This window comes from Diadema antillarum, unplaced genomic scaffold (genome assembly GCF_040938485.1).
Source record: "Diadema antillarum isolate AM-2024a unplaced genomic scaffold, OU_Dant_1.0 scf00000112, whole genome shotgun sequence".
Taxonomy (NCBI): domain Eukaryota; kingdom Metazoa; phylum Echinodermata; class Echinoidea; order Diadematoida; family Diadematidae; genus Diadema; species Diadema antillarum.
Window position 1 is genome coordinate 1415660 of NW_027271001.1, and position 18813 is coordinate 1434472.

Genomic DNA, 18813 nt, shown 5'->3' on the forward strand with positions numbered 1-18813 from the left:
TAAATTTTCGGTGCTCATTTATGGTGTTAAATTAACACCTCCGGGTGTCATTTCCAAATTTTAAACTGTTTTTTGAAGAGTTTCTTAGTAACTGCACTTCTTGTTGACTTTCAATTTAAACAAGACGATCAAGAATTTTACATTAAAATACTAGATTTTTGAAAAAATGTGAAAATAAATTTACACCAAAGTAACACCAGCTGGTGTGGTCCCTTATTGAAGCTGAACAGGTGTTCAACCATTGATATTAACAAATATCAAATCAACACCATGTGGTGTCATTTTTGAATTAACACCAGTACAGTGTCAAAATAACACCAGGTACAGTGTCAAATTAACACCACGAAGTGTCAGGTGAACACTTTTCAACACCATCACAGTGCATTTTCAACACCTGTGGGTGTGGTCCTTTATTGAAGTTTGATCGGTGTTAGATTCAACACCTGTGGTGTTACATCTAACACCGATGTTTTTACAGTGTATATATCTCGAAATCCAATTCGACTTAATCTTCGGAAGGTAATAAAACAAGTAAGACCTAAAAGCGTTTTGTCTGTCTCTTTGAATTAATTTTGTTACACCTTCCAGTTTTATAATCTTCAAGAGGACATGCACCATTCATAATTATATTCCAACAACTTTTGTACATGTGGGCGCCTTTCCCTTTGTCAAGTGATTTTCACGTGTTCCCACGTGTTTACCCAACGTAATGATGGACTACGAATTACTAGTACTTGAAATAAATATAATACTTATATATATATTATATCGTGACAGAGTTTGAAAGCAAAAGCTAGATAAGCAATCACAGCAAAATGAAAGTTTTCCAGTAATTTTCCTTTCATTTTTTTATTTATTCCTCAGTTGTTACGTAACAATTATGTAACGCAATAATTCTTCAGTTGTTACGTAACAAGGAATATTATTCTTTGATCAGCAGTGATTGGGAATATCGCACATAGTATCGTCTTCTTTGCTTTTCAGCAACTTCGTTAAGTTGCAAATTTCTCAAATAAACACGAATGGAGTTACCTCCTCTTGTTGTCAAAGTCTTCAGGCATATCACGTATGTGGAGAAAAAAATCATTATACACCCATTTTCTTCCACCCTCAAACTCACATTCGTACACATAATGCAAACTGAAACTGAGCAATGTCAATTTTGTTATTATTATGGGCTGATATACTGTCAGTTTTGTTTTCATATCCTAACAATACAAAATTAAGGCAAAATAACATTGACAATTTGTACAAGAACATGAAATGGTAGATGTATAAAGCAAACACAAATAAAAACAGTAGTATTGCAGAAGCATAATACATACACAGGGCCTACCTACACATGTATACATATAACTATCGATACAAGTAATATACCAATATCTTGATCTTCATGAAATCACTGTGGGTTGTAATAGCAAGAGGTAGTATGGAGGAATATGGATGTAACTTGCAAAGTAACAAGTTGAGCTTTTACAATTAGCAAGTTTCCTGGCTAAAAACTAAAAAAAGGTCAATCGTATAATCGTAAATATGCGTATGTATCCAAATAAAACGAATGGGTATTCCGATTCAGAAGAGAAAGGAGAAAGAGGTACAAGTAAAGCAGTGGGACACGATTACACACACACACACACACACACACACAAACACACACACACATACACACAGACACGAACGAAGGCACAGTTCAAATCTCCATGCAAACCCAAGCAAATAAACAACACGGGACAAAAGGGTCATGAGATTAAGAAACCGATGTGCATTCAGCATGTCACATACAGCTGCATTAGAATAAGACCGTGTATGACAAACATGACAATCACTGATGGACTTGAAAAGCAAGGTTATACGTTGTGTTTAGTGCTTCAGTAACGACTGAATTAAAAAAAAAACAAAATCAGGAAGGGAATTCTACATTTTTGGGTCCAGGTTAAACGAAAGTATTTTGGGCAAAAACAAAAAAGTTTGCCACAAGCGTAGATTGATGCAACTAGACTATTTTGTGCAGTTTTTATGATATTGAGTTATTGAAAATAAACATCAAATTAAATACTGATCATGTCTGATCTAAAATTTTTGTTAAGAAGGTTGTGCCTGAATTGACCAAATTTCTTCTAGTTGATATCAGTGATTTTTAAGGATTTTATTCTGAATCAACAAATTATGGCTTTCTGCATATAAATAGTTCTATGATCATATGACTGATTATTCTCATAGCCTTGTCTGTAGTAATGAAATCCTGTTGAGTGATGTTGATGAAGCATTTAAAACAAGATGATTGATAATAATAAAAGTAACAGCAGTCAGGTTTTTGCTTTGAATGTATTTAACAGATTTCTATTCAAGAAATGACAAGTTTTTGAACGATGAAGTAGAGTAATTACGCCAGTGCGGTATACTGCACTGAACTACGCCACTGCTACTAATGCAACTAGCCACTGTCATTATAGTAACCAGCTTCAGATATGCGACCCAAACGCAAAGACGATGCAGCCTAAATGATTAAAAAATTGAAAACAGCTGTCTCGCGCATGTGCAGAACACTATATTTTTGACATAATTCGTCGTCTTAGCGTTCGCGTCGCAGAAATTAGGGAGCTTTAGATTTTAGAAGCGCGGACGTTCAGAGGGAAAAAACATGTTCTGAGCGTGCGCAGAAGCGCGCGTTAAGTCGATCTATTTTTAGCTTGCGTCGCCTGAGTTTTTCACTACGCGTACTGGGCTATTTTTACGTCCGCACAGTTTGCAACGTAGAGAGCTACTTCATGCACGATCATATGTGGGGTCGCAATTTTATTTTTTATACGTTCGTCCCAGCGTAATCTAAAGCTATAACTTTTCAACGCGACGCAGGGGAGAGGAGAACGTCCAGCGCACTCGTCATCTCAAACGTCCGCGCGTCAAAATATAAACCTCCCTATTATAAGACTCGATGATGACACAAATGGTGACACATACCTTCAACATAGAGATCAGTGATAAAATGAGAGTCTGGCTAACTGCTGAAAATGGCCACGATGCAAAGAGCTAATAACGATTAGGTAGTGAATAAAAACAATATCTTGTCAGCACGTCTGTTTGTTGATTTTACCCGGGGTTTCTTTCATGGATCATTTTCTCTGTATCATCTGTATGTACACAAATTACCTCCCCTCAAATGTTTCGGTGCATAGGATTTTAAAGTTTCGGATTATTAAAGAATATTGCATCATATTCGCACTCGCAGCAAAGATATGCACCGGGACTGCTTCTGAGCTCTGTTCAAGAAATGTTTTCTAAAAAAATGTGAAATTTCGAAATGTCATATCTTTCTTGAATTTCTTATCCGATTTTTGTCATTTTTTATCATTCTGTGGGGAATATTTTACTCTTTCTTTTGTAGTTGTAGACACGTCCGTTATACAGTTATGTAAGTCGAATCTAAGTTTCGAATTCAAGTTTCGAATTTCACTCCGAGGCATAGATCCATGTCAAGCGGCTGCTTAAGATTGCGGTCTCCTGCTTTTCTCTTATGCATTCATTCATTCATTCGAGTATATATATACATATATATATAACATACTTTATTTCCTTTGCAAATGAAAGCATGTGTTACAATCCTAGGTTACTACCTGCCCAAGTACAAGGAAAGAAATACGGTGGACCCGGTCCATCACACCACACTTGACAGTTGCACAAATACATTGTATATACATGTATACAAGTACATTTACACACAAACATGAACAGCTGTTTCAGGTCAACAAGAAAAAAAAACACACAAAAATGAACTTATATCACCATACATTTAACTTAAGAAACACAAAAATAACTCTAATCATTCGTTCAATTATACGAATCTACAGAAATTCACCACCGATAAATTGCATTAAATCTACCCAATATAATCATAATTATTTACATCCAATATTACAGAAAAAACCGAAAATATACATAATGATAAATACATATGCATATAATAAATCCTATGAATATACAGTCATGATCAACAAAACAAAGGGGGTAAATCAAAATAGACATAGCCGGCCCGTAAATAATTACTGTATATAAACATATATATATATATATATAATATTCCTCTCATCTCCCTGGTATAATTCATAATGATGACGATGATGATGGTGATGATGATGATGATGATGATTATAATGATGATGACGATGTTGATGATTATGATGATGGTGATGATGGTGATGATGATGTTGATGATGATTATGATAGTGGCGATAAGGAAGAGGAGGATAAATCTAAGATGTCAGCAAACTACCAATTCTTAACCTTTGCAATCTTAAGATTTATATCATTTCAACCCTCTTGAACTTTTGCCCCTGTTTTACTGTTTCTATTTAGCATGTTAACAGGGGAATATCATTATAAATAAATATGTTCAATTTTACACAAAAAACACGTCTTCTACTTATTACTAAAATATATATTATGTAAAGACATTTAGTTCTTTGAGCCTTCTGGAGGAGCTGGGTCATGTGCTCTAGAGATGCCTGAAAAAAAAAATGTACTGTAAATTCTTAATACAAAATACCCAAAATCCCCCCCCCCCAAAAAAAAAAAAACCAAACAAACATCCAGTTATGAAAACTCCCCCAAATACAATACATGAGACAAAAAATCACTTAACTAATTATCTCTGACAATTTATCCCAAATATAGTTCATCAGAATTTGAAATACGTAATCTTTTCACACTACCTATACAATACAAAATCCATTCGTTATTCATTACAGATACATAAAACACATTTATAACAGAATAATATACTGATATCAAGCGCAAAATATGCAATACAGATGAGGGGTACATAATTATTGATGATAATCAATATCATTGACCTATAATGATCAATTTACAATACCCGCACCCCCCCCCCCCCGAAAAAAGGGGAATATAAGGCCTGCTTAGGTCCGCACATGGGCCCGCTCGTGTGTATGTGTATGCGTTTTGTGTGTTTATAATCATGTGTGAGTGTGAGAGATAAGTGTGAGAGATGCGTGGTGTATGTGCATGTGTGTGTGTGTGTGTGTGTGTGTGTGTGTTTGTGTGTGAATATGGATGTGTGCATTATTTCATAGGTGTTTATGTATATGTGTGTACATAGAACTACTTAGAAACACGAAGAATCTTCAGTTGCAGGCTGGAGATATGCCGGTTTTGTCCAAGATTGCTCGTTGCATGTATTATAAATGGTAAACGAGGTAAGAATAGCAATTTTCGATATGGTTCTTATATGTTCCCGAATCCTTCGGGTTTCACTTACAAACTTGAACAGCTTTATAGTGAGTTGGCGTTTGTTTTCCTTGGTCACCAGTCCCCTAGATCCTACCTCGAAACAGATTAACTCACATGAGTATCTTTGGTTCTCAATGTCGAGCACCATTGAGGCGTATTTTTCAGATTTTCTGTTGTGAGCGGAGTCGATGTTTGATTCAAAAGGGACAGTGAGCTCGCCAATTACTACTGATTACTACTACATTCAATCATTCATTTTTCCCATTTCCAACAAAACAAAAGCAATGTTTTACAGAAATTGAATATAAAGATTTCATTCAAATACAAAGTAAAGGATAAGTTTACAAAATTTTACAATGTAGAAATGCACAATTCTAGATAATTTACAACTGGTATTTTCACGGTTCCTTCTGAGTCATTTTTTTGTGTGTGTGATACTATGCTATTCATCTTATACATAGAATAATGTCATGTTTTCATGTTTGTATATGCACTTTGAATTGATTTGTCAGACGGTACGCTACGCTTACGCGTCGTGTAACGTTATATTCTAAATGTATACATTCTTTCGTAATTTGTGATTTGAATTCTACATGTATGTATTCTTTCGTTATTTGTGATTTGAAAAAAAAAAGGCAGAAATAAAATTAAGCAGAAAATCGAGTTGGCCACACTCTTTTATACTGCTCTAAAATAAGCGGCCACTGACTCGAGCTCGACGACTGATAATATCTCCATTGTAAGGAGAGCGGCTTCTGTTCATTCACTATCCATACATCGGACACGGAGGGCGTACAATCCTTTCAAAATAGCCTGAGCCAACACAGCTGCAAAAGTCGCACCCACCGTGGTAGCGGCCGCTATGCCGGGGTGGTTTTTGAAGTCGAGAAAGAAAAAACTGAAGTGGTTTCCAAAAATGTCCGTGTCCCCAGCCGCCAGGTAGATGACAGTGTAGAGCAAGTACACAAACAGGTACGACAGTGGGTAGACGACGTGTACGAAGCGGACGACGATCAGGGTGAGGAAGATTTCAATCAGACAGACGCCAACGGGTAAGGCAATGCTGCTGACTGAAAATAAGTTTATTACCCCGTCATACTCCTCCATTCCTGTATGGAACCAGTACCACCAGTCAAAAATGAATACGATGATGCAGTCAACGGCGGTGACGTAGAAGAGAAACCACTGAATCTGGTACCGAAATTTGTCTGAAATTACAAAGAAAAGTGTTTAAGAGAGAAAGATATGATTTCATTGATCAACATTATTATACACTCAGCAAAAAAAAAAGAAAGTGAACGCTTTTTCAAGTGTAGATTTCTCATAGAACATTTGGCTAAAAGCTAATGTATTATATACCATACTGAAGGTAATTTAATTGGCTATCAACCTGGTAGGTCAACAAAAAGGGAGACTTATTGCATGAGTGAACACCATTGTTTTTCTCATCCAGGAGACTAAAGTAAAAGTTGCAAAAGTGAACAAGTTGTCATTCATGCGTATATGCTCTTCCATAGAACAATAAGAACAAACATCAAATTCCACACAAAAAGAAACATGAATTAAGTTGCAAAAACAAATCTTTGATCTGTATGATATCTTTAAAGCCCAATATACCAATGAAGGCTACAAATAATGGAGGAAAATAAAGCATTTTACGTAAAATCTAAATTCAAATGAATAAGTAATAATTAACAAAATGGTACAAATTTTAGTTTTTTTTTTCATAGTAGGAAAGTGTGAATAATGTTTGGTTATTGAAATTGTCACATGGCTTTTAAATCACTAGTTTAAAAGAAATAAAAAATTCCGCTCATTTAATCATCTTTATGCTTTTTATTCCCTATGTCACTTGAAGTTTGACTTGACAGAAAATTCTAATTTTTCCCCTCTAGTTTCCCACTGTGCTTTTCTTACAGGTAATAGAAAGATAAAGAGAACAAAAACTCATTTTTCCAATTTCATTCATGTCTCTCATTGTGTTAAACTGGTCTTTTGTTGTCAATGTTATCGTGAAGGGCATTTGCAAATGAACATGTTCCAATTTTGCAATTTTTGATTTCATGCCTTGGAGAACAAAAACGAATGTGCTCACTCATGCGTAAAGTTTTCTTTTTAATTAATCTATGAGCTTAATAGCCAATAAAATTACCTTTAATATGGTATATAATACATTGAATTTCATAAAAATCCTCTATGAAAAATATGACCTAGAAAAAGTGTTTACTTTCTTCTTTTTGCTGAGTGTATAATGTCGCACGAAGCAAGAATCAATTATGTAGTGCGAAGCAACTTACATGACCAATGACTTTTTCTGTGTTCTTTCCACTTTGGTGGACATGCATTGCAAAAAAAAAAACAAAAACAAAAAACCCACCAACACACACACTTGATTAAAATTGTTTTCTCCCAATAATTACAGATTGGTTAAAAAGATGGTGAAACATTGTATTTGTTTTAATCATTCATGAAATATTAGCCTACTATAAGTTTAGGTGAAATGCTGTATTGTGAAGTGTAAATGAAACAGATAGTCATTAATTCTATCAAGCTGATCAAGATAGCTTATTTGTTTTTTTTTCTATCATGAGATTTATGCAGAATTTTATATCACTTTTGTATACATGATACGATCTGCATAAGATAGTTATCAATTTTTAGGTTAAAAACGAATTTGATTCAGCAGCACATTAGTGAAAAGAATACAGCTGCTCGTTTTTGTTAATACATGAAGAGTTTGTTCGCAAAAACCGATAAGACCATATTTGCCAAATGAAGATATTTGCGATTAAAGGTCAAGAAAAATAAAGAGAATAATAAGAAAATTTTTGCTTCTTTTGACCATAACTTCAAAAATGTACCTTTATACGTAGTGACCAATATATCATTTAAAAGGTATTATTTTGTACTTTATGACAGAAACCGTACTTCAAAATCTTAAAAAATGGACTTATCGGTTTTTGCGAACAAACTCTTCACATGTACTGGTTTCATTGTGAAAATGAGTCGATATCGAATAATATTCAAATAAAAAAAAGTCTTTAAAAAGACCATGAGTGCAGCATAAGTTTCATAAATTCTTTTAAATTAACTAAAATCATCACATTCGGAAATTGTGTCTTGAAATAAAGCTTTGTCGAGGGTTAAGCACGGAAAAGTCTCACGTAAGTTTCTGCTGTTGCCATCGATAACCTTGGAGGAAAAACAAATCATCAACAGAGAAATATATCTCCCCCCTTTCCTATCTCCTTTCAACTCCAACCTAACAATAATTGTACCTTCAAGCGTTGCATTCCTCCTGCTCTTCGGAAAATCGAATGCGGCATTCAAGAAGGCAAAGCAAACATAGCACGTGGCTGTGAGAAACGTCCAAATATCGAAATAAATGAGGAACTTCGGGCCCACAAACATTCCCAAGAGTCCGTAGTAAATAATCAAAACGAAGAGGAAGTAGGCAGCCACGATAAATCGATAAAGGACGTACAGGCAGATTGGTAATCGTGGCTGAAAGAAAAAAACAAACACAATACAATCATATGAAAATACGTTGTGTATTGTAATCGTAATTGTAAAAGTCATTTCAGAGAAAATGCACTCTACGGTTGATTACAATTCGAATGCGAAGATCGGAAAATTTTGAGCTATGAAAGTGTTTTAAACAAAATGATAATACATGTTACATACCTGAAGCTGAAATACGAAAGGAGAATATAAGATAAATTATCAGAATTCTCAATAGGCTGGCTAGACCTTTTTAAAAGTGCTTCATCAGATGATTATTCTGGTGTCTTTGGCATTATACACAGTGAAGGGTTCCGGCTTGTCTACCTTAAAACCTACGTTATTGGCAAATTCCATCTATAGTTTTGGTGCCATACTGTGCATATACATAAACATAAGCTCTTAGGAGTGACCCCGCTAGATAGCAATCTAACTTGGAATATTCATGTTCAGAATATTACAACAGCAATATCTAAAGCAACTAGTGTTCTAAGGAGAATAAAAGACTTCATTAATGATCAAAATTTAATAATGTTATACAACACCTTATTTCTACCATTTGTAATATACCGCAATATTGTATGGGGCAACTGTAGCAACACCAAATTGAACACAATTTTTCTTCTTCAGAAAAAGGCTCTTCGTATATGCAGACATTCAAACTTTTTGGCTATACCAAGCTTCTATATTTATGTATAAATACATTAGAAATTTAATAGTAAAAATAGTAACCAATGACCATTTATTATTCACTCATATCCTACCCGTCGTTCCCATGATTTTCATTTATGTAATCCAAAGCTTTTACTTGCTCAAAAGTCGATTAGACATCACGGTCCGGATAAATGGAACACTCTTCCTGAGGAGTTGAAACAGTGTGTCTGATTGTTTTCATTCAAAGCAAACTTAAAGAAGCACATTTTATTACAGTATACTTCAAATATGAATTAAGCACGAATAATCTATATCACTCATGTTGGTCTCCCGATAGCAACATCGCGTGTCGTTCCCTCTTCCAGCAAAACAATTCTATTAGTCCAAATTCCAGCCTATCTGCCCTTGTGCACTTTCAAGCATTTGCACGCACATTCACCACCATCACACATCAGAGTTTATTTTCCCCTGCTATCTTCGCAGCAGAATTTGTATTGTTACGAATCTAGTACGTCCCTACCTTTTCCTCGGGCCGGCCATCTTTTCAAGCAATGCTTACAATGGCGGCCATCTGCATAATCGCTTCTTAAATGCAATTGTTATTGTAATCCCTGCTGCATAATCATTAATTTCCTTTTATATCGTTGTTTATGCAAGTCAGACGACTCTGTTTTAAATATACTTTGTATGTTTCCCTCATGTTCATGATTATGTACTTTATGTATATTGATTTGCAGAAAATAAAGTGTATATCAAACAAACAAACAAACAAACAAACAAACAAAGAAACAAACAATCAATAATAGATACTTGAAAAATAGAACAGTAGACAGTCTGGTAGAAGGGATGGAAGACATCCATAGAGATAGCAGGAGAGAATAGAAGAAGGGAACAAGAAAAAGAGAGGCCTGTCTACTTTTACTAAATGTTTACACATTTAGATCACCTGGATCACTGATCTGCAAAACATGGTAAAATATTTTTCACCGAGGTACAGGTAAACAGTTACAGGTCATGGTCGATTGCATGAATTCGTAATAGATTGAAGGCTTATGAGATACAAATGCATGTTCATTTGCGTTTATTCATGATACCCTCAACATCACTTTTGAGGTGAAACGAATATCTACAACATAATCCATGTATTTTTTGATAATTTTCTTCTATTTTTTATCAGATTACAGTACTTGTATACAGCCACACACACAAAACCAAAAAACTTTCAAACCAAGATTCTGGTTGTGATCTCGTTTGTCAATGAATGGCTAAAGTACTTTATGATTAACAAAAGACATTTGAAGGCACCCTCCCCGAGACAGAGCATAACATGAGTATTCCCTCGCCATGCCTTTTGTTAGTCACACTGAAATCACAGAAACATGCAAGTTACGATGAGTCGAGGGGAAGGACTCAAAATCCATCGATAGATGCGCTAAATAACAGTACTTGGCCAGAGTATGTATGAACGCACCTGGTTCCAGCTCTCACTTTTGCAAAAAAGATTGTGACATTACCACTTCAGTAATCTATATTGCAGTCGAATCCCCTCGAGAGCAATCTGACAGACATTTACACACACACCTCACCTTTGCAGTATAGGAGACCCCAATGCATAACTATTGGCATAAAGAAAGCAACAGTAAAAGACATGCATGCATAATAACCTTAATACGGAGCCCCTAATACCACCCATCTCACTAGACGGCGATTCCGCTACGATCATCAAAAATTGACAAAGCGCGGCGGATCGTGGCTTGATCGCTTTAAATCTTCTCCGTCGTATCTTGAGCGGTTCAGAAGCGCGGAGGGTCGCCACTATCGCCATGGTTGGCGACCTCGCTACGGAAGTTTTGAACATGTCCAAAACTTTCGTAGCGAGGTCGCCGTGGTTTTAGAGCGCATCACTATCGCTTCACGAGCGCATTAAAAGCACCACATTTGTAACTCTGACGGGGTAGCAACGAGTTAGGCGAATACTCAAGCGCATCGAAAGCGGTCCCCATCGCCAATGAAAATTACCACTTTTACAGTATTACGCAACAGGAACCAACCATGAACGAAAGAAAGTGACGCACAGACCAGGATGGAGGACTTGGAGAAAAGCGTATATATGATTAATTTTTCCACGTATACTTAGTGCGAATCTACTGTGTTTATTAAATTGTCTGTTTGTCATATACCATTGCAAGTCAATGAAAGTAAATTAAGTTGTAATGTTTTCAAATATATCTTCGTAAAATTGTCTCATTGTATGATACGATTTGTAGTTTGCTCGTAAGCCGGTTCTTTAATATCATATCCACATTCAACCCTTTTAATTGAATGGATGAATTAGTTATAGTGCAATTTCACATCAGGTTCTAACTGGTGTGTTCTAGAATGCTAAGATGTAAGGGTAAAAACCATATTCTGCATATCCATGTTGGTTTGACACCGACATCTGCCTGAAGAAATTCAATCATGAAACCCATTTTAAACCCCGATCGCTTGAGATCGTAGAATGAGCCCGGCGTAAGCGTGTCACTGTCGCTCCGATCGTAGCACTGTTGTAGCGAGGTCTTGATAAGAGTACGGATATCGCAATACAATCGCTTTGATCGCAGAAGCAGCATGTCTCGTCGGCTTGGAAAAGCGTCAAAAACGTGGCAGCGTAGCATTATCGTGGCACTATTGCCTACAGCGCAGGTCGAGCGTAGAGAAATTACCGTAGTGTCATCGCCTCGGAGGCCAAAAATGGAGACGGACGGCGATCGCGCCACGATTTGTTAAATCTTCACAGATCGCCATGGTCGCCGTGGTCGCCTTCCTTAGGGGACATGGAAAGAAATATTTTTCGTAAGTCGTTCCCTCGACCTACTAAGTCGTTCCCACGACTTACTAAGTCGTGCCCACGACTTACTAAGTCGTTCCCTCGACTTGCTAAGTCGTTCCCTCGACTTACTATAATGGGTCATGACTTTTGATCCATATTCCATTGTGACTAAACTTGGATGGTAGATGTCCCTTGGGGAGTGGATGGTCACCACAAGGTCAATGGTCACAAGCATGGGTCAACGAAGTGTTAGAGCCCAATGTTATTTTTTTTTATGGCGCGTCCAGGCTATTATGGGTCATAACTTTTGATCCATAGGTCCGTTTGTGACCAAACTTGGATGGTAGATGTCCCTTGGTAAGTGGATGGTCACCACATGGTCAAAAGTCACAGGCAGGGGTCAACGAACTTTGAGGGCCCAATATTAAATTTTCATGGCACGTTTCCTTTTTGCCATAAATTTTTACCCTTTTATATTTCTTTTTATCTGTTCTCTTTTGTTTATTGAAGATGTTGGTACCATCATACCTTTACCTAAAACACCTTTTAGGTCTCAACAAAATGACTTTTTGCGTGCAATGTTGCCATTTTTATTTTTCATATCTTATTTCTTCAATATTTTTTGTATCATGTATAGGTATAACTTCTGTGAATCAAGAGGAATGGCAGCTGAGGGCAGACAGGCCAAACTTGACGTCAGGAGATGGTATAGACTGCAAAGGATGAGCAGCTGGCTGTCAACAATGAGGAAAAGTGCAAACAAAACAAGGCGCTTATTTTTTAAACACATTTCATCAGGCTGAGGTCATCACCCTTACAAAGCAAGGTAAACACGAAGCAGTGTTTCAGAGCTGCATCAAGTGCATGGGCAGTAATAATATCGGCTATACATTACATGCATCCAAGTGTGATAATTAATATGATAGCACATTGTGCTTTTAAAAAATATTGAATAGTCCACTGGATAATATCGGCTATACATCACATGCATCCAAGTGTGATAATTAATATGATAGCACATTGTGCTTTTAAAAAATATTGAATAGTCCACTGGATATTTCGCCCCTGATGTAACTCATTTATTCTGCAGTAATAGCACGGATAATGAGACACATCATCTTTTCACTGCTGTAATAATGAACATCGTTGAACTCAAAACTGCCAAGGTATATTGCGAGACATTTCACGTTTCTCGATAATAAAAAAGTTCCTAAATAAGTACTGGTTAAAATTATGATGATGTTGATATTGTTTATTGTGAAGCACCACCTGGGGGCAGATGAACCTGTGCTGTGGCAAGATGGCACTGAATTTGATTTCTCAGCAAATACACCACTTATTGTATTTCATTCATGGATCCAGGGGTGGTTCCTTCAGGTAGTTACGAGATATGTAGTAAACCATATTTTCCAACAAGCTGCGTCTGTTTCACACTAGCACAAAGGATCAGTAGATACTGCTGTGGACCAAACTGCAGATTAGATTACTAATCAGTTGTACACAGTTATATAGTGAACACAATGGCAAATCTATTTTTGTTAGTCATGTTGTTTCCCTATTGACATTGTGATATTGTAGCATAATTGCACACATTTCTAGGGTATTAATTTCTGCATACACTTTTGAGCAAAATCAACAGTTCTGCATGTTGAAACTATTTTTCAGAGTAACATTTGGTTAGCGTAAACTTAATAAAGGCATGTTTGTATGAATAGATCACAGCACAAGTCTATAAATGCAGATAAGTTACATAAGCTAACTTTATGCCTGGTTTTATTGATATTCAGCTGTATTAGTACATCTTTGACCAAGCATGCTTAAAAGACGTGCATGAGTGCTTGACAGTGTGGAACACACACATGAGCACATGTATTCAGCCATACATGTGGGTTCATTTTGAGCTCCAGTGTAAATTGATGGTAGGATTTGGGATAGATAGGGTTTATGCAATGGGAAGAGAAACTTGGTGTAATTCAGATGTGATTGCATGATGTTATCATGAAGATGTTCATGTTATACACTGTACATATGTATGTGTTCATTTGTGCTGAACTTCAGAGAAGACATTTGGTATAGAATACAGATTTTAATGTGGAGGTTTTGACACAATTAGCGATTTGCCTACATGTCCTTAGAAGAGAGCATGTGAAGTAATCCTATTTATGAGGATAGCTAGTTGACTGAAGAGTTTCCAGCAGACTGTCAACCATTTGGCAATTAAGCATGATACAAAGAACATTGAATTTATCAGTTTTAGGTATTCATGGGGTTAAGCTGTTTATTGTTTAAAAAACATAAAAACAAATAGAAAAATCACAAGCAAAGGGCTAATGAAATCATTATATTTTGTTCACAGCTTATTAAAGTTGACGGAGTCAATCACACAGTGGACTGGGAGCTATGTAAGGAGCAACACGTAAGAAACATGGATTATCAGCAGTAATAAATTATTGAAACTAGTAATTATTTCAGTAGTTCAATGTTAAATATCATAACAATATGTAACACGTTGATTTACTCACCCCTTATCCTTTTGTATATAGGTGTAACCAGTGTTTCATATAATGAGGAGTGTAATGAATGGCTCTTCTGTACTCGGCAAGGTGTGCATTCTCATTAACTACCTTTTCATACTCCTAGTATTCTTTTCCTGCGCACATTTCTCTTTACCATCATTTATTATATGAACATTTCTGTCAATATGAGAGTAATAACAAAAGAAGTATGATGTAGGGGTCCTACATATCTGTGAAAGTGCACACTGTCTTGTTCTTGGTAAACAGTGTACATTGCGTAAGATCGTTCAACATTATGAAAACAAGTATCTATGTTGGACAAAACTGTAAAGAGACAGTGTGTCTTGTGTCTCCATCATGTCTTGTCATCAATCGCCCATCATCTAATATGTTGGGGGGGGGGGGGGGTTGAGGAGCAAGCTTAATTTGCAATGCTGCTGCTGTATACTCCATACATTTAGCAAGTACTTATTAAGACTTTGAGACAATTGTGCAAGTAGATAAATTCACGAATGTGGGGTACACAGTACTGAATGTACAAATATAATATGTATGCAGATGTACTCTCATGTCAGTGTCAAAGTTGATATTTTTGTGTGTTTATAAATTCATTGATACATGTAGCAGCTGTCTTGGGAAATTCATGAAGATAAATACCTGCAGAACATTGAGCGTAGGCCTATACAGTAGGTTAATTTTAGTGTGGTATGGTGTACATGTATATCGTGTAATGCATCATATTCATACTTTACATGTAAATTGAAAAAAAAAATATTGTAGTGCCTACAGCTGCTGAAAAATACTTCTTGTGCAGCTCTAAGTTACCATCCCGACATGTGCCAAAATTTCTTCAGAATTTCCAAAGAACTGCAGATGAATTTAAATCTATATTTTTAAACTTGATTTCACTGTCAAAATGCACTGTTTCCATGGCAATAGAATTTCAACTGTACTCTTGAAAATGTGTCCAGCACAAATTTGCACTACCTTGTTATGTGTGTGTGTGTGTGTGTGTGTGTGTGTATACATGTGTGTAGTACCTTGTGAGTACCTGGTGAGTTTGACTGCTTCACAATTGTGGAATTAATGCATTCAACAAGATTTGAAGAAAGTATGCAGTAACCGTGGCAACACGTAAGGTACAAACGCAGAGCGTCTTGCATAACTACACCTATAGATCATTGAAGGCCCTACATACTGAATTTGAAATAAATTGCTGAAACACTGGAAATAGTTCACTCCACAATGTTGTTGGGAAATTGTGGTTACCATGGCAACGCTTTCTCCAACAAACAAAAAAAAAAGTCTTGCATATCTACACCTCAATGCCATCATGTACACCATATTTAAGTTCAATTGCCTCAAAATTGTGGGAGTAGTTCACTCCACAAGATTTTTTCAAGAAAATATGCCGTTACCATGGCAACGCCTTGTTGGGTACAAACACGAAGTGTGTCTTGCATAACTACACCTATAGATCATTATGCATACCAAATTTAAAATAAATTGCTAGATACTGTGGAAGTAGTTCACTCCCCAAGGTTTTTGGAAAATTGTGGTTACCATGGCAACGCTTACTCCGACAAAACCAAGAACATGTCTTGCACATCTTCACCTCAATGTCATCATGTAACCAGTTTCATCGAAATTGCCCTCAAAACTGTGGAAAGAGTTCACGACGCAAGATTTGCAACCGACCGCCCGACCTACCACACACTGATTCCTATTATACCCCTTAAACACGTATGCGGGGGATATAAAAAAGTGTATCTTACACAATCACACATTTCATTAAAGTGTCATTTATACGGAATATTTTGTCCTTTTTTCTTACGAGAAATGAATAAATTTGGAGATTTATCCTATAGCATTTATATAAGCAGCCGCAATTATGACATTTGCAATCTATTGCAAAATTTGCAACTACCCCTGAATCTATTGCAAAGTTGCAATTGATTAGCAATAAGTATTGATTGCAAAGATGCAATTGATTTGCAATCAATTGCATCTTCTTTGCAACAGAATTGATTGCAACTTGCAATTAATTGCAAATTTGCAATCTATTGTAGGATTTGCAATAGATTTTGTGGAGTTGCAATTAATTGCAACTTTCTTGCAAAACCCCCCTAAAAATGATTAATTCAACAAATCAAGGATTGAAATAAGAATAACTTCACATGAAGATATTAGTTCCCTTCAAATCTGCAGAGATTAGATTAGATAAAATAATGAATAATACGCAACTAAGCGTGAAAATGTCAACATGCAGTACACAAAGCTGGGGTACTGTACATTTTCCAGAAATTGAGTTATAAATTAGATTGGCTGAGAATATAGAGCTATTGTGCCTGTCTGTATTAAGAAATCCATTCAAGTGATCTATTGATATCCCATGATTAAAAACAAGAGCCCCAGAGAGCTAGCCACTCACGAATAACGCAATTCATACACTTTACCAACGTTTCCCTGTTCAAGGCCTCTTCTCCATACTGTATGGGGGGGGGGGGGGGGGGGTTGGAGGAGGAGCTCCCCCAAATGTGGGGGGCAACATGCACCATACAATATTTTATAATGTTTTCATTGTATATACAGCACCTTACACGAAAATCATCTCTAAGCGTTTTACAGCTTTTAGGAAGTTTGCGAATGTGCAAAGGTCATTTTGAGAATTATGCCATTCACTTATTAACTTCAAAATGCTGTTGCTGTTCTTAATGTTCCATGCTTATATGCGCATGAGTATTCGTAGATCAAAGCACTCCAAACAAGACCAAAAAGACGGCTAGATGGTTCTGATTGCTGATGCCTGCGTATACATTTTTATAGTTGGTGTTTACAGTAGCTGTGGAGGTACTGTCGATTGCAATTTTGCAGCAAATAGGCCTAAAGAGGAGTGTAGGATCCTAATACATGAAGGTCTGCTGTAAGTTCAACCCTATACCACGCTTTGTTCGCTTACATCCCCATGGATTATATTCCGTCATTATTTTGACGATTATTCCCACTACATTGAATTATACCTCACAATGAGGAAAAAAAGAAAAGATTTATGGGGAGATTTTTTTTTTTGGATAAACTTCGTAATCTGCGCGTGGATTAATTTCTATCCACACGGCGTGCATACTTACGTGTGGTGTAGACACGTCCCTAAGTCGTCTGGAACAAAGTTTGAGGTCCGCCCATTGCACGGAATACCACTTTCTGCTCTCATCTTCACTATTTATCGTTGTCTGCACTGTCGTTGGTGACCTCTGCAATACTGGACTGCCTTCTGATGCCATCATGAACAGTTGATTTTAGCAATCCTACTCCGATGGAGCGAGAGTTAACGGAAGGTGCCGTTTCCACCCCGTCCACAGTACAACCTACTTCTCTAGATTCAAATATACAAAGTCACAGATTCGTGGCGACACATTCATGTACATCCATATGGACCGGTTGACTGAGCTAGTGAAAAAGAACCCGGCAGAACATGGCTTTTCATCGCCGGGATCATAATTACAACGGTGTAATGCAATTGTGGGATGTCGCTCCCACAGAAATAGAAAGTCCATGGTGGATGCGGGGTATGCCTGGTGGGTGTATTTGAAAGTAACTGTATAGTGACGCTGAGCACAGTTTGCGCATTATTTTTTTTGTCTGGGAATGAAAAAAAAGGTAAATTTACATTGGACGATCTGGTACGGGAATAAAGTTGCTTCAATGCTTGAATTTCCCAGTCGGTACATTTACTTTTTTGGACAAACGATGCGTGTGGGACAAAGATATTCAAGGTAAAAAAAAAATGCAAAAAGGGACCAAATAATTTTTTGTCAGATTTTTGAGATGATAAATTCTCACTAAACCTTTTTTACTGACAGTTTTAAACATTAGGACAAAAAAAAAAAACAGTCTGGGGAAAATAAAGTGCTCGGACATTGCAATCTATTTTTTTTTTCTTTACTAACACTTTTCTTTTACTTTACTAACAGTTTTAAAACTTCAGGACAAAGAAAGACAATCTGGGGAAAATAATATGCTCAGACATTGTAATCTAATTTTTTTGTTTTAATCACATAACAAAAGCCAACAAAATGCGAATTG

The 18813-nt window shown here is 36.5% G+C and overlaps 1 protein-coding gene across 1 annotated transcript; it reads right to left on the reverse strand.

Annotated features, from left to right (window-relative positions):
* Nucleotides 1-6006: 6006 nt before the first annotated feature.
* On the reverse strand, nucleotides 6007-18011 carry LOC139719561 (protein rolling stone-like). Its single transcript, XM_071630973.1, has 3 exons — nucleotides 17859-18011; nucleotides 8526-8751; nucleotides 6007-6455 (listed from the first exon to the last, which is right to left on the reverse strand). The coding sequence occupies exons 1-3, from the start codon at nucleotides 18009-18011 to the stop codon at nucleotides 6007-6009; spliced, it is 828 nt and encodes a 275-aa protein (XP_071487074.1).
* Nucleotides 18012-18813: the final 802 nt, after the last annotated feature.